This window comes from Neovison vison, chromosome 6 (genome assembly GCF_020171115.1).
Source record: "Neovison vison isolate M4711 chromosome 6, ASM_NN_V1, whole genome shotgun sequence".
In the NCBI taxonomy this organism is placed as follows: Eukaryota; Metazoa; Chordata; class Mammalia; order Carnivora; family Mustelidae; genus Neogale; species Neogale vison.
In genome coordinates this window covers 145,035,455-145,051,770 of record NC_058096.1, presented here as the reverse complement: position 1 = coordinate 145,051,770, position 16,316 = coordinate 145,035,455, and the positions used below count along the sequence as shown (strand labels likewise).

General features: G+C 36.6%; 1 protein-coding gene across 2 annotated transcripts in view; it reads left to right on the top strand.

Annotated features, from left to right (window-relative positions):
• ZNF385D (zinc finger protein 385D) overlaps nucleotides 1-16,316 on the top strand; it is a 297,961-nt gene that overhangs the window by 204,777 nt on the left and 76,868 nt on the right. For both annotated transcript variants that reach the window (XM_044252540.1, XM_044252541.1), the window contains one exon: nucleotides 5,677-5,839. In XM_044252540.1, the coding sequence (XP_044108475.1) occupies nucleotides 5,677-5,839 (163 nt within the window). The remainder of the gene's footprint in view (nucleotides 1-5,676; nucleotides 5,840-16,316) is intronic.

Sequence of the window (16,316 nt, the reverse complement as noted above, 5' to 3'; positions counted from 1 at the left end):
CTTAATTGAATCATGTTTTTTTACTTCAGCACTCGGTGCAAGGGAATTTTCATTTTTATTCATAATGCAGTCATCTACTTACATGTTAACTACACAATCAAGTGTTAAAATAAATTATTAAATATTCTTTATGGGACATGTGATTAAGTGATAAAAATATCTATATCACATCATTTTCCCCATTATGTAAGATAATTTAAAGGTACACATATTCACAGCAGTAAGGCAAGTGCAAAACAATGAACTATTCTGTCTTTTAAATTTCTTCTTCAAATATTTTGTTAAAAGGATCAACAGGGGAGACACTCTCTTAACTTACCTGAATGGTCTTCATTTGTCTGCTGGCTAGAAGTCTCCCTTGGGAAAAGAGCCCTAAATACATAATGAAAGAAGCTAGACATGACTAACACTAAGTCAGTTGGATGCATGTAAAATAGTAGATTAGATACTTGTTATAGGAACATTTTAAACGTTGTGCACAGGGCTTGATTTTTATTTATTTTTTTTCATACAGCTGGGGCTATTCCCAGGCCCCTGAAAAAGAAACCATAGCAAAGCATTCAATATAAAGGTAAAATAATGGGGTCAGAGGATCATTCTGCAATAATAATTAGCTTGAAAAGAAAAGATAGAAACTGGAAAGAGAAAATTTCAAAGACTTGGGAAGCACTTCTATGGGGTTTTAGAATTGCTTGAAGGTTATTACTAAGGTTGATTTGCTCTTTTGCATCCATCCCTCTTTGATAGAAGTTCCCCAGCTACCTGTGTGTCAGTTATTTTTTATTTCTTACTGTGACTTGTTTTTAAGGAAAGGAACTTTTGGTTTTTCTTGGGTGATACCCATTGTTCACATTTAATGTTAAATGATTCGATATTAATCTTTAAAAATCTAGACTTTGAGGGATACCTGGGTGGCTCAGTTGATTTCAGCTCAGGTCAGATCTCAGGGTCCTGAGATAGCCCAGTGTCTTCTGTGGGCTCCACACTCAGCAGGGAGTCTACCTGAGATTCTTTCCCTCTGTCCTTCCCAGTCCCTCTAAAATTAAATAAATAAATCTTTTTAAAAAATCTAAACTTTGGCTATTTATTAAAGAAGGGGCCATCTTTGAAGGAAGTGCTCTAGCACATTTAAGATGCATGGTTCTGAAACTTTAGTATGGGCTACAAGGACCTGGAGAGGTTGTAAAACCCACTTTGCTAAGCCCCCAGCTCCATTGTTTCTGATTCAGAATGTCTCAGATAGAGGGTGAGAATTTGCATTTCTAGAAAGATCTCAGCTGCTGCTGCTACTACTGGTCTGAGGACCACACTACGAGAACTAATTCTTTATTTATATCAATGACAATGAAGCTGGAGAGATGATAATAAAAGAATTAAGATACAATAAGGATAGAATAACAATAAGATAGAATAAGAATAGAATAGAAATCTCCGATTGGCATTTGCAAAAGTAGTATTCAGAATATTTAATAAGCTGCTGACCAATATAAAATGCATACTTGTCCTAACCTATAGGGCTGAGTCTGTAAACACTACCTCAGTACTAAACTTGAGAGAGTATATACAACGTAAAAACAACTGTACATGGATAAATCAAAATGTTGAACTTCTTCATGAAGTGATTTTTAATAATTCCTAAAATGTAAATCTAAAGTAAGTGTTTTAGAGTTTAGGATACTATATCGTGTTTTATCATTTTCTTCTTTATCTCCAAAACAACAATTTAAGCTAGAATTAAAAATATCTGATAATTTCCAGAAAGAAAGAAAGAACGAAAGAAAGAAAGAGAAAGAAAGAGGGGAAGGGAAGGAAAGAAAGAAGGAAGGAAGGGAGAAGGAATTCCTCTGACTTAAGTATTATCCCTCCCCTCCTCAAAAAGGATTATGACTTGTCTAGTAACTACTCTTTCTTTTTCTGATGTTGCCTTTTAATATGATAGTGTTCATTTAGTTTTAATGCATTTTCATATATGGTAAAATTACATGATATCGCAAGCTAACAAAGGCTACTATGTTCCTTTTGAGATTACATTTGTTCATGAAGACTAATTGGTTATGGGAACTAGATGCGTGTGCTAACAATAAACTTAGTTTTTAAAAATCATATTAAGACACCTCTTATTAAAGAGAGGTAGAGTAAAAACATACAATGTGTTGGTGCTAATGAGATAAAATGATAGATGGGACGTCTTTCCCCAAATTTTCAGTGAGCTTCATAAGATAAAAGTGATTTAGCAATTGGCCTCTTACTTAGATAAGTAAAACAAATGCGTGTGTGTGTGTGTGTGTGTGTGTTTAAAAGAATGAGATTCCTCTCCCACTGGGGCCATGTAACAATTATTTCTGTCCGCTTTGGGACTTCAGTTGCATTTAAACTTGAAGCCATTTTGAAATGCTAAAGATGAAATTTGAAGATGAGAAAGTCTGACTGGCTCCTGATAACTGGGATGTGGTGATGACATTTAAAGTGGCATCATTCTATTCTACAGGAATGTGTGCGCATATCTTTAATGTCAGCATTTGCCTCTGGGATGACACTTGTTAGATTTCATGCTGTCATGTGCTATTTCAAGGTCGGTAATAGTGATGTTTATTATAAAGTACCCTAATATCACACTCATTATTTAAAAGGAAGTTGTCAAAGCCTGGTTTCTATTGTTCTGCTCACGTCTGTGTGTACTGTGATCACCTGATTTCTGTTTCAGTTTTAAAAGATGGAATGCTGAAGTGTACCATAATGAAGTAGTACATTTATTTAACCTTGAAACTATTCTTGTGAAAAATAATGGTTTGTTTGTGTCTGATGGTTTCCAAGTTTCCGGGAGTGACTTGATTCAGAAACTGGCTAATAATACGAAACAACCCCGGGGGGGTGGGAATATAGGGTGGTATGGGGCATCCAGTGCCTCTCTGCGCAAAGGAAAAGCAGCTGAGGTCCAAAGAAATATCTCTGGCCAACTGCTGTTTTTTTCAAAATCTCCCAGCGGGACTCCAGCTTTGTCTATAGTTACAGAAATATTAGATGGAGCTGAATAATTTATTCGATCCAGGAAGTGGTCAAAAGGGGTAAAGAGAGCTCACTGGGTGTACTTCCTTCACGCAAGAAACACACCTTCATACAGCCCACCTCTATCAAGATGGATCAAAAGTTAGGGGGTCAATATGCATGGACTAGAAAAATCTAAACCAGGAAAACCCAAGAGCAGTCCAATAAATTCTATAAGCATTCAGTGAAAGTCTATGACAAAGAAAATGTGAAATATCCAGGAAGGGCTATCTGTTTATATTCAATTTCCAACTTATATGCCTACATCCTATATGCCCTGCATCATCATTATCACCTCCAGGGCTGTCAACCCCTCTATACTTTATATTTCCCCAAATTTTACACATTCAGATCTCTCTGTAGCACTTTGGATCTTCATTTATTTTTCATATTTAGGGAAGGCTTAGTTACCTTTTTCTTTTTTTTTTTTTTTTTTAGTCAGATGATTTTTAATTAAAATAATTATTATCAAGATGCTTTGGGACTATTATTCAACTAACAAGTGAATAAGCATTTTTCATCATGTTTTTTAATGGATCAGGTGTCGCACTTGGGAGCCCAACAACTATTGCTCATTCTGTCACCCCCTTTTCCTCATGACTTCCTGAGCCATTTCACTGAAATGAGCCAGCTCATTTCACTGAGCCTGAGTTGGAAGCATTGGCTTAGCTGTACCTGTGCAGAAAATATTTTGGGGGTGTAAGTACTTTCTTCACTTGCAGAGGGTTTTTTGTTTTGGGTTTTTTGTTTGTTGGTTGGTTGGTTGGTTTGTTTTTTAGAGTGAATTTCTCAGTATCCAAAATAGCGAGATTCACCTGGTCCTATGGTATGTTAAAACAAAATCTTGTGTGATTTGAAATCCTACTGAGAATGAAGATTTGTTAGGAACCCTAAAATATGTATTTTGGTGGTGAAGTGGAGATAGCACTGTTAATCTAAACCTTCTCTTTTAAAATGTATTTTATGTAAAACATTCACTTTTATGTCAAGGGTAGGAATGCTGACGGAAGAGAAGAACTTCACTTTAAGGGAAGTATGTAGCCAAATGCCTAGAGAAGATGACTATTTCTATTGTGGATTTAATTGAATATAGCATATTGCCCTCAAAAGATATGGCCAAAGGACTTGATTTATTAAAAAGGAGAACTAGGCAGAAAAAAAGGGGGATGCAACTATGTCCATCAAAGTAGCATTCTTTATGTAGAATCAACCCAATCCAATCTATTACTGGTTCTTCAATTAACTCTAACAAGTCTTAACTTCACATTTTGGCTCATACTATGTCTTTTGATGTTACGTGTTGTTGGAAAACTTGTAACTGATGCATGAGTGTCTTCTCTGTTCAAACTGTTTCTAATATAAGTTCCTTGTCCAGTGTTCTTTCAATAACGGTACCTAGTCCTTTGAGAACACTTGTCAGAATGATGCAAATGAAAGTGTGGATTATTTATTTATCTATGTATTAAAAGATATTTTACTGTAACCCTCCCTACCATAGTTGCTGTGACAAAGAGGAGAGTGTGGTTATTATTTTTTCTGGCAAAATGGAGCCAAAACATGGAGTGGAACATGGAGTTTAAATAAGTCATGGGAAGTGGTAGGTAGTCTAACCGATACAGCCCTCCACTGAGATTTCTTCTTTATGAGGTGACTTTTTAAGGGTTTTGAGCTGATCTAAGAATCTGATCTAAGAATCTCCCTGCCCTCTCCCATCCCACCCCAAGCCACCAAGTCTTCCTTCTTTCCAATAAACACCAATAAACAGAGTTCTTTAAAATGATTTTCTATCTAATTATATGTGTCTCTAGTAAAAACAACAACAAAATCGTGTTAAGAAAATGTAAACTTGGGAAATACATACTGCTGTTGAAAAAGAAAATCCCGGAAATCACAGATAAAAGAGTAGTATTAGTGTATTGGCCTCATTAAATAGTCAAAACACACTGGAGCCTCCTGACAATGGGCTAGAGCGTGAAAGACCCACATGTTTAAGGAATGCCACTCCCTTGAATTTCTCAGGCTACCTCTGTAGGAAGCAAGGAGAAAGAAAGAATCAGGAAATTGCCCAACTTCTGTTTGCTTCGTCTGGACTTAAGCAGTGCATTTGCTTTTGAACTCTCGAGCTTCAGTCTTAGTCTCCGGGGTGCCCACTTCTCTTGTTATATGTGAACTTTCCTTGTAGACACCTGTTGGAGATTGTATTAATAAGACACACTGTAGAAAGAGAAAACACATTTCCCAAGCCAAGAAGGTGAGAGCTACTCTTTTTTGTGGGGCCCTTGTTAATCTTTGGGAGCCCATCATCTTCTGGAGCAAAACAAAAGCAATATGAATATAGATTCTTACCTTTTTTTTTTTCCACTCCACCAAGAAAACGTCAATGTGTTAGTGTTCAGCTACATTTCTCTTAAGACAAACGATAGAATATTTCTTCCTTCGGTCCAGAGGTTTCAGAACGTGATTCCCGTTGCTTTCTAGCATCATTCTAAATAGCACCCTACTGTTCGGCCACCGCCAGAATTAGCTTGAATGGTACCTATTATTGAAAGGGAGTCTGTATTTGCAGTAATACAGAGAATGCCAGTTTAGAAATGAGCCTGATTGCATGGTTCATTTTGTTCTCCTTTGTAGAGCCAGGCTGCGGCCCACTACAAAGGCACGAAACATGCCAAGAAGCTCAAAGCACTGGAAGCCATGAAAAATAAGCAGAAATCTGTAACTGCCAAGGACAGCGCAAAGACTACCTTCACCTCCATCACTACCAATACCATCAATACCAGCTCTGACAAAACAGGTTAAGCGATGATCTTTGTTGTTGTCATCATCGTTGTTTGGGGGTCCCTTCCCTTGTCTAGCCCCATGTCTGTTTCCTTATGTTCCTGCCACATCGATTCATGCTTGATCCATCTTTCTGCATAATGGTAATTGTTTCCCCTCCTTTTTCCAATACCCTTAAGCAATTGATTAAGATAATCACTAGTTATATTGCAGTTTTTGCATTCGAAATGGTCCTGGGGCTGCTTTAGGGGGACACGAAAGCATAAAGGCACTTGAAGCCGTGTTTCTGAGAAGCAAACCTTTTCACTATGTATCGTTTCTGTCTTGTACGCAGCACCTTAGCCTATAACCGCATGGCAGATTTGATTTAACTGTGAGTACACTGCAACGTATGCCAAATGAGTCGAGAAGGCCCCGATAAGGGCATTATTACTGACAGGACTTATTCTCATAAATCCCAAACACTGCATTGTTTTAAGTAGTAACTGTGTGATTCTGGGCTTGTTATGGCTGGGTAACCTTCCCTCTGCATACCCAGGTAAGTGTTATTGATACCAATTATTCTTTTTAACAGAGTCTTCACAGTGAAATAATGGCCTCTGAATGGCCTCTTGGGATAATTCCTGCAAGCAACCAGTTTATTCATGGCGGGAGAAGCCAGTGGGGTTTCCCTAAGCTGACATTTTAAAATATAAGACTGCTGGTCCTCAATCTTTACTTAAAAAGAAGTTCTGTGTGGCTCATTAATATATCAATCATACATCAATTTATAGAACACAATGGCCGGTACCTGTTGGTTGTTTTCTAATCCCTACAAAGAACGATGGTCAAGAAGCATTTATGTCATCATCAATAGTAATATCTTAACTAGAAGAGAATCTTCCAGCCGTAACTGATGAAAATGTAAAATGCTACAGTGAACAAACAGACCAGATTAAAGCAACTTTATTATACACGGTGGCATCGATTAGACACATATATGCTCCTCAAAGGTTCTGGAGAGATGTGTGCTCCTCTGTGAATCTGTAAGGGATAATGATGTTTGCTCTGAGTTCCCATGACACACGTCATGTCCTTTACCTAAGTATTATTGGTAGATGCATTGTGCCGCCTACTCCCTGAGAACCCCATGTACTCTCTGAGGCTGAGCGCACCTGTCATCTCTGTACCCTGGAACCTGGTCTAGCATGGTGTAGGTACTGAGTAAAACATCTGTTGAATGGCTGTATTTTCTCTCACTCTTTTGGTTCTCTGATTCATCCAGTTTTCTGTCACAGCATACTAAAGGGGAAAAAAAAAGCTCTTTTCATGTTCAATTCTTTGGTATCCAGAGCAAGAGCTGGGTTATGCCATCTTATTAATTCAGATGTAAAACCTTATCAAGAAAGCATTAATCTTTTCTCTATTAACTGAAAATTCACTGCCTTATTTTGGGGGCTGTAGGGGAATGAAGAGTAATGAAGCAGGTGATTATAATTTCTGCTCCTAGATATCAGGGTACAAATTGGGATCCCTAAAGCCATATTGCCATAAAGAATTTTTTTTTTTGCAAAAGATAGGAAGTAGGAAGGGCAAAATAAATTAGTTTGATATAAAGAGATGGGGTTTAATGTAAAGTTTTTGCTTGTCCCCAGTCTTTACTGTTCTTAGCTATTTTTATCAATTGCTATTTGGGTTACTTTGTCTCCCCCCGCCCTTTTTTTTGCTTGACTCTTCTTTAAAATGAAAAAAAAAAAAACTGTTAAATTGAGGATTCTCTTTATTTAAAAATATATTTGTACATGGTGGGTAAAACTGCTAACTTGGATTAGGAAATGCTCCCATGTATATTGTCTCTGGATTATGTTTATTAAGAATAATTTTGTAAAATTAGTAAAATGTGATTTAATGCATCTATGTCTTTTATGTGTGGATAAGTCCATGAATCACAAAACAACCTTGCATATTATGCAGTAGGGTTAAAATTTTATTGTTAAAAAATACATGATCTGTGATTCTAGAGTCTTATCTCTCTCTCCTTCTGCCTCCAAGTATTTAACTATTCTAGGAAACAAGAATAATAAATGAGTTATGAATTTATGAATGCATAACTCCATCCCTCAATCTTAGACACTGAAATGGAAAGGTTGGCAGTCATTAAGCTTCTGTCCTTTTAGAAGTTAAATGGATTGGGCTGTGGAGAGAACCTACATTTAAAAAAAAAAAAAAAAGAAATAGACTCCCACCAGAGAGGTCAGCACATATCGAATGGTTGGAATGCTGTTGAAATGGTGAAGGACCCTTTCAAGATGAAGCTAAGAAAATTTCAGAAGGACAGAAAGGGTAGCAAAGTCTATAAAGTTTGTACAAATATCCTGAAGCCAAAGGAAGAAAGTTATGAGCATCAGAATTACCTTCCCTTCCTAATTCATGGGAACTTATACCCAGAAAAAAAGTCATATAAGTTGAAAGACTAAAAATTTCAGCACACTCATCAGATGCTTTACACTGAATTCTGTCCTTAAATTGGGATTTCAACAAATCTACCTATGAGAGGTAGCTCAAGAGAGCTCCCGTCATTTTATAGCCTTCTTACCCATTTGTATTGCAATATAAATTAGTTGCATCTATGCTGAAATTTGGAGTTTTCTTAAAACTATTACTTGTCCTTTATTACGGTCTGCTCCTTCATATTGATTAGGAAGAAATACAACCCTGAAAACAAGATGGGTCTCTGAGCCAGTTTCCTAGAATAATCAAATACTTGGAGGCAGAAGAAGAGAGAGATAAGTCTCTAGAATCAAAGATCATGTATTTTTTAAGAATAAAAAACTTAACCTTACTGCTTAATATGCAAGGTTGTTTTGTGTTTTGTGGGCTTATCCATACAAAGCAGATATAGATGCATTAAATCACATTTTACTAATTTTACAAAATCATTTTTAATAAAAATAATCCAGCTGTATAAAAAAACTAATTGCTTTTAAAAATGCCAAGTATACAATGATTTGATAGTTGAGCACCTTAAATAAGGGTGGACAACAATAGTGAAAAAGATAAGAAGTGGTGTGGACTTTAATTAGAACATTGATTTGGAGGTTTTCCTGGGTTTCTCTAAAATACAAGCAGTAGAATAGTCATAATAAGCAAAGTTTCAGTGCAGAGCTGCTTGATAAAAATAATTTTGACAGACAATTTCTCTTAAATTCCTAAATCATATATTATGGGTTTTAACTGGTTGGTGCCTTAGGGTAACAAATATGTCTACATGACCTGTGGGGTAAGTTCTTATTCACAAACTATAATTTTGGGATTTTTTTTTTTTTTTTGTCATTGCTTATGTCAGTCTGCCTGCTGGCATGGTGAGCAAAAGATAATATTCAGTTATCAACCACCGACTGCTCACAGAAAGCCTACTTCCCCTACCTTTAGGCAAGATGAAACTCCCTAACATTAAAGCATAATTTTATTTCTCATAATCTAATGAAGGGTGTTAGGTTAGTGAATTGACACAAAGAAAAATTTCCAGACAAAACTAATATGTTTAAAAATATATCGAACACTTAAAATTGTTGGTACGTAAGAACGGTTGCTAATCATTAGAGATAATTCAAAGAGCAAACGTTTCCAAATATGGCCAAAATGATTTTGTCTCATCTAGCGAGTTTTTTCTTTTTTAATGTTGGGTTTTTTAACACAGAAAAAGTAATGAGAAAAATTAAGAAGTATTCCCAAAGTAACTTAGCAAATGTAGTTCATTCTTCTTCTTGTGAAATGACAAATTCACAAACATAGAATTAAGTCCCAGGCTTGGTCATCTTCTGATCTTTCTTTAGTTTTCCATTTTGGGTAATCTTGTTCATTCCCATGGTCTATGAGTTAAGTTAGGTTAGTTTATACTGCAGTCATAACCAACCTCCAAATCCTAGCAGCTTTTACAACTAATTATTTCTCACACTACATATTAGCTGTGTGTTTTGTTGTTGTTGTTGTTGTTGTTTCCAGATTAACTTTAGGCTAAGCTAATGAAGGAGTCACTAGTTGGGCATTGCCAAATCTATAGTAGGGGTAGAAAAAAGATTGTGAATTAATAGGCTCTCAAAGCTTCTTAGTGGGAGTGACATATAATATTCTTCTCCCTTTACTTTGTCAAATCTCATGATCAAGATTGATTGTCATGGGCAGGGAAAAATAATCTCCTTGAGGAAGGAGAAGCCAAAATTAGCAAGAAGTAACACAGCATTCCTTTGTGGCTTCAACTAGATGTCTCAGCATACCACATTTCTAGGCTAAAACCTGACCTGACTTTCCATAACTTATTTCATGACTTAACAGTCATTCCCTGGATGGCTTGTCAACACCTGTTTTCAGGTTCACAAGGGGAAAAAAAAGTAAAAAAGCTTAACCTTGACCACCATCTCCAACTTTGTCTCATCCTGTCTTCCTAGTTTCATTTTTAGTCCTGCAGTTCACAGGGTTGAAACATCCTAGGTGTCTCTGCCTCTTCTGTCTCAGTCCATGTCTATTCAGGTGCTGGAATCCACTCCCCTCTCATCCTTTACTTGTTCCGTCTTGGTGACTGCCCTCATCCTAGCCTCGTTTGAGTCTGTGCCTTACACATACAATTGCCCTAATCTCCGTGCAAGTCCAGGTGTCTCCTCTTTTGTCCCTTGACAACCATATCCTTCATTCTCTTGTCCATTTATACTATACAGGGAAGATCATAACACCTACCCGTTCAGAAACCTTCAATGTACCTTCGTGGCTTAGCTTCATGGTCCTCTGTGGTTTGACCACAACCTACCTTTCCAAACTTCTGTTGCTCACCTGCAATTTTCTGCACCACAAACACACCTTATTTTTCTGTCCCACCTTCATTTTCTGTCTTATTGTTCTTCCAAATTTCTCCTTAAAAGTATGTCGCTTTTCTTCTCTCTTCATCTCAAATCCCATAAGAATCCATACCTATCATATTCTTCCTAAATATAATTTTTATATCTTTACCTCCACCTATTGCTAGATGACATATTCATTGAGAGTATATACTTGATTAATTATTAATCTGGTTATTTTTTACAGAGTACTATTTATACAAAATATAATAAATAAGAAGCTTTAAAACTTGAAGTGGTCAGCTTTGTGTTTTTGTTCTTGATTGGGGGAACATCGCAAAGCTTTAGACTTTTATAATTTGTGCATAGATGGTTCCATGGAAGAACAATGGTCCTCATTAATCTAAGGAATTCTGAGATACTACTCATCAGATTTCAGAGTTTTCATAAAGGTCATCAAGTCTAATCCCTAAGGTTTGTTTGCTTATTTGTTTTGAAACTCTCTAGATCTAGAGGTAAGGAACACTTGACATTCCTAATGTCCCTTCAGTGATTATCTGTCAGGAGTTAATTAGCCTATATATTGAGTATAGAGATATACCTTCGTCATCTAACTGGTAAGATCTGAGAACATTTCTTCTGGTTCTAGTACATAGTTCTCTTTATCAAGTCTCAGTGAATTGCAAATATATTCATGGGATAAAGTCACTATGTTATTTAAGTTTGCTCTATTCATCCTTATGATTTAGTCCTCTTTGTATCCCCTTTTTTCCCTCTCTCTCTCTTTTTTAAATTTAAAATTATAATCCAGAGATATTGTATTCATATGACTCAAAGGTGCTGAGAGTGAAATGTTGTTGAATCTATTATTGAGAAGCAGTAGAAATGCAAAGGAATATTTGCTTGCTCTGGGTTAATTGACTCCAAGTGTTTATTTGAATTCACATTATTTGATCAGGCACTTGAAGTGATAAACCTTTCTAATGACAAAAATGATTTTTGAGGGGTGCCTGGGTGGCTCAGTCAGTTAAGCATCTGCCTTCAGCTCAGGTCATGATCCCAGGGTCCTGGGATCAAGCCCCATATCAGGCTCCCTGCTCAGCGGAGCCTTCTTCTCTCTCTCCTTCTGCTTCTCCCCATGCTTGTGCTCATTCTCTCTCTCTGTCAGATAAATAGAATCTAAAAAAAAAAAAAGACTGAAAGCAAACATCCAGAAACAAAGTCTCTTTGGGAAAGTCAATCAGTTGTAAGTTCACAAAATCTGGGTTCTTTCCTAAGAATTACCCTCTAAAGTCAGCTGTTTACAGTAGGCCCAGTGCCAGGCAAAGATAAGCACAAACATTTTTCCCCCCTTCCATTTTGGTAGAATCCAAATCATAACAGTGGTAAACTGGAAATAGAAATGGTAGATGAACATTTTGTTAGGAAATACTAATTCCAGTGTCATTTAGGAGATGGGTACACAGTTTTTAATAGAGAAAAAGTGGGAATTAGCTTTGTTTTATTTTCATAAGGAAGATAGGAAAAGTTGTTTTTCTTGACATAGTCCTCAAACAAATATCCTAAATGTTGAAAATAACAACAATATACAAGCTGGGCTTGAATTCAGAAAGTTATGTATCTTTGGTATTATATTATATATTTGTATATATGATATAGTATAGTGTATAGTATATATAAATATAACTATTAAACATACTTATTTATATGCAAGATTCTATCTTTCATGTCTGCTCCTGAAATATCCCATGGTCTTCCTAATCAGCATTGCCTGCTTTCTATAAGGAGAGAAACACATACTTTTGTGGCTTATGAATCTATAGCTCTGTTGAAATTTAAGAAGAAATATGAAGTCATTTGAAAAGGGACACATTTCTATCAGCACTTAAAGAGCTGATGCAGTGGTGTACAAATGCTCCTCTTGGCTTAGTGGAAATTGTGCTAGCTCCTGGGGTCTTTCTTTTCTGACCCATTCTTCCAAACAAAACCTCCCTGGGACAATCAGTACTATGATAAAGGACCCCATTGCATGCCTCTTGGGCCAGGAGTTGAAGTATCATTGTGAGAACATTTATGCCTAAATTGCTTTTTCTTTTCTTAGCACTGGCTCCTGACATGCTTCAGACTGGTCAAAGATAGAGACTTTTATCAAGTGTTCCCTTTTCAAGATGTGTGATAAGTGCCAGCAGAGTGTGCTGGTAGCAGATCTCTAGAGAGAGATTGAAAAAAAGAAGGGAAATTCAGAAGGGAAAAAAATCTAACACTCATTTGAATATTGTGGCTCCAGGATCTTTGTATGTGAATCAGTGATGACAACTGTATATTAAAGATGATGTGGAAATAACACAAGATATTCTATCCTGTTCTTCTCATGCATGAAGAAATCAAGATGAATGGTGTTTTGCTGGTCCTATTAGGCTGATAAAGGTTTTGTCTTAGATACACTACATAAAACTGCTCCTTGAATCACAGAAGAATTTCATATTGAATTATTCATCTGGACAAGAACATGTTGTCTTCCTCAAGATAATGAATGAGTGAAGCAGTTATAGTCCTAAAATTTGTAAAGGACGTGTTGTCCATCTTTGTTTGGGTGCAGGTGTATGGTGTGCAAGATAAAGGAATTAAGACTATCTTGACAAGCTAGTGCATAATTTTATGCTAGAGTCTAAAGCAACCGGGTGTCTAGCTTGCATGCATATGTGTATGTCTATGCATACATGAGGTGTGTATATATACACACTCTGTACATGTAATTGTCTTTTTTACCAGAATTATCAAATCTTAAAATAAATTATAGGCTAAGCACCTAGCCAGTATCTATGAAATACCAGACATCTGGATGAATTTTAAGAATTAAATTAAAACTCCCGGTGGCTTTGCCTACAGATGCCACACTTCTGAAAACATCTGTGTCTCTGTGTGTGTTTGTATATATTCTTCTTCTTATTATTATTTTTTAATTCATGGAAGGATTTTTCCCTCCTATTTTTATGTTCTTAGGAATTGCTTGCACACATGCTTATATAAACTATTTCAATGGCAAGATAATAATTCTTAAAGGTTGAATATCAACTACAAGAAAAAAAAAGTTGAACAATGACCAAATATGACAGTATGTGAAGTGAGCACCTGTAAAAACATGTGGACAATTAGAGAACTTTGTCTTCAAATTGGGAAAATGAAGAATTTTCTATCTAATAGTGATAGACAGGAAATGTGGAACAAAACATATCAACAGTGTATTTCTTGCTGTCAGGAGACATAAAACTTCTACTGAATTCTGTAAAACCCAAACTGAAACACATATTTAAACTAAAAATTACACTTTTATTTATGTCCTACATATGCCAAACTGTGAAACATAGCATTCAAACTTTTTTGTAATCTAGCTCTTGCCTACCGTTCTGTCAGTCCTCCGTATCTGTCCTTAGTTCCAGCCCAACAAAATCATGTGAGGGTTGCAATCAAGATGTGTATGTTCTTTTGCTTGGAAAAATCCTTTCTTATATCTCAGCCTACCCAGTGCATCACATACTGATGCACAGAGGATGTACTTGTTGTGTACAATGTATTTGTGCATGGATGCACAAATGCATAAAAACTCATTCACACTCTGCCTGATTGATTCCTGTTCCAAGCTTCTAGGTAAGCTTATTCTAGCACTTACTGAAATTGTGTGCTTCCTACTTGTAAAGCCCATGAAATTTTCACCACCTTGGTAGAACAGATACCTTTATACCATACATCTTTGCCCCAGCCACTAACACTTTAAAAATATATCTATATTTATTTATTTGAGAGAGACAGAGAGCACACATGAGGGGTGGGGGGAAGGGTGAGGGAGAGGGAGACGCAGACTTCCTGGAGCCAGGAGCCCAATGTGGGGCTTTATCCCAGAACCCAGAGATCATGACCTAAACCAAAGGCAGACATTTAACCTACTGAGCCACCCAGGCGCCCTGGGAACTAGACATTTTACATTAAAAATATCAGTAAAGGCACCTAATGGGCTCAGACTGTTAAATCTCTGACTTTTGTTCTCAGCTCAGGTCTTAATTCAAGCCCCAGATCAGGTTCCACGCCCAATGGAGAGCCTACTTAAAAACAGAAAAAGAAAAGAAATGGCAGGAAGTAAAGAAAAATATATATCAATAAATAGTGTTGTGTTAATTTTATTTTCGGGAGATAATCCTAAGAATTCTTTTAACAGTGAAAACTAACACACTCCAAAATATTTAGCAACAATTTGAATGCATATAGTCCATAAGTTTTACTAATTGAAATCCATCACATGTAACTACTTTATAATAGATATTAAAGATATTAACCAGTGTAACTCAGAATTTGAATGTGCAACCCTTGGGTTGAACGTTTCCTAAAGACAGCATTAAATTAAGTTACTATTTTAATGATCGTAATTGTAGTCAGATTCATCATGAAATTACTGTGCTACTCCAGTTTCTAAGAAGAGTTGGGAACATTTTTAAAAGCTCTATATAGTCAGATTGACTATGCGCTAACTTCAAGTTCTGACATTGGCATCAGGTTAAATTTGAGGGCAAAGAGCTTATTTCACTCCACGGGGTTGAATCCGTGCCACTCCACAGTGGGCAGCCGGTGCTTGTTTTGCTTTGCTTTTGTTATGACTCAGTTTAGGGGCAGCCTTGACATTTTACACTTACGTGATTGTTCAGATCTATCACACTCAGACTAACAGTTGGTGCCTGGCCAAACTCCAAGGTGAAGGTCAAGATGCAGAATGTGTAGCAGTAATGATACTGACCCATTTGGACCTTATTTTATTTATTGTCCCGCCTCCTGTTTTCCTGCCAGATCTCTAATGGAATTAAGTAAAATAAGAAAAAAAAAATAATGTACTTCTCTCTTGCTGCCAAAGTAGAAAGGCTTGTGGAAAAGGAAAACTCCCCCACTCCTCTCTGAAATGGTCAGATATTAGAGAGTCTGACTCGTGAACTCTGGGTTGTTTATTTGTTCTTTCATCCATCCATCCGGTCATACCTACTCGTTCAGCTGCAAGTATTTTTGCAGTAGGTAAGATAAGGCAGGAATGAAAACTATGATGCAGAAGAGGAGTTCTCCCATAAGGTTCTTTAATCTGGTTGAGAAAATAAGAAATAAGCCCAAAATTTAATCCAGCGTAGGACATGATTTTTCAGGAGAAAAGAGCAGATAATGGTACCATGAAAGTCTAGAGCCATTGGAATGACCCTTTCATATGAGGGAGGTAGAAGGGGGTGAATATTAACTGGTGTATGATAAACTTAATGTCTAGAGTATGTCATCTTTAAAATGACTCTTTTGTTGAAATGTTGCATTTAGCCAATTTAGCAAGTACTCAGTATTTGCTGCCTTTAGATATAACTTCCATCCTCTAGTGACTCATTTAGCGAAGAAGACAGAACAAAAGGCTATCCCAAGTGGTTTAGAACTTCTGGGCTAGAGGCTTATGAAGGTTATGGGGAAGTACCTGACTCTTAGAAATAAACTTTCTTAATTTGCAGGTAAAGAAACCACTTTCTGAATTGAAGAACTTGACCGAGGCCAACAAATTTGTACGAAACAGAGCTAGGGTTCGAACTCAAGTTCTGACTCCTTTTGACTTGCTATCTTCTCTTAGGCATCCCATAACCCTTGCTAGCACTAGCCCCAGTTTTCGTT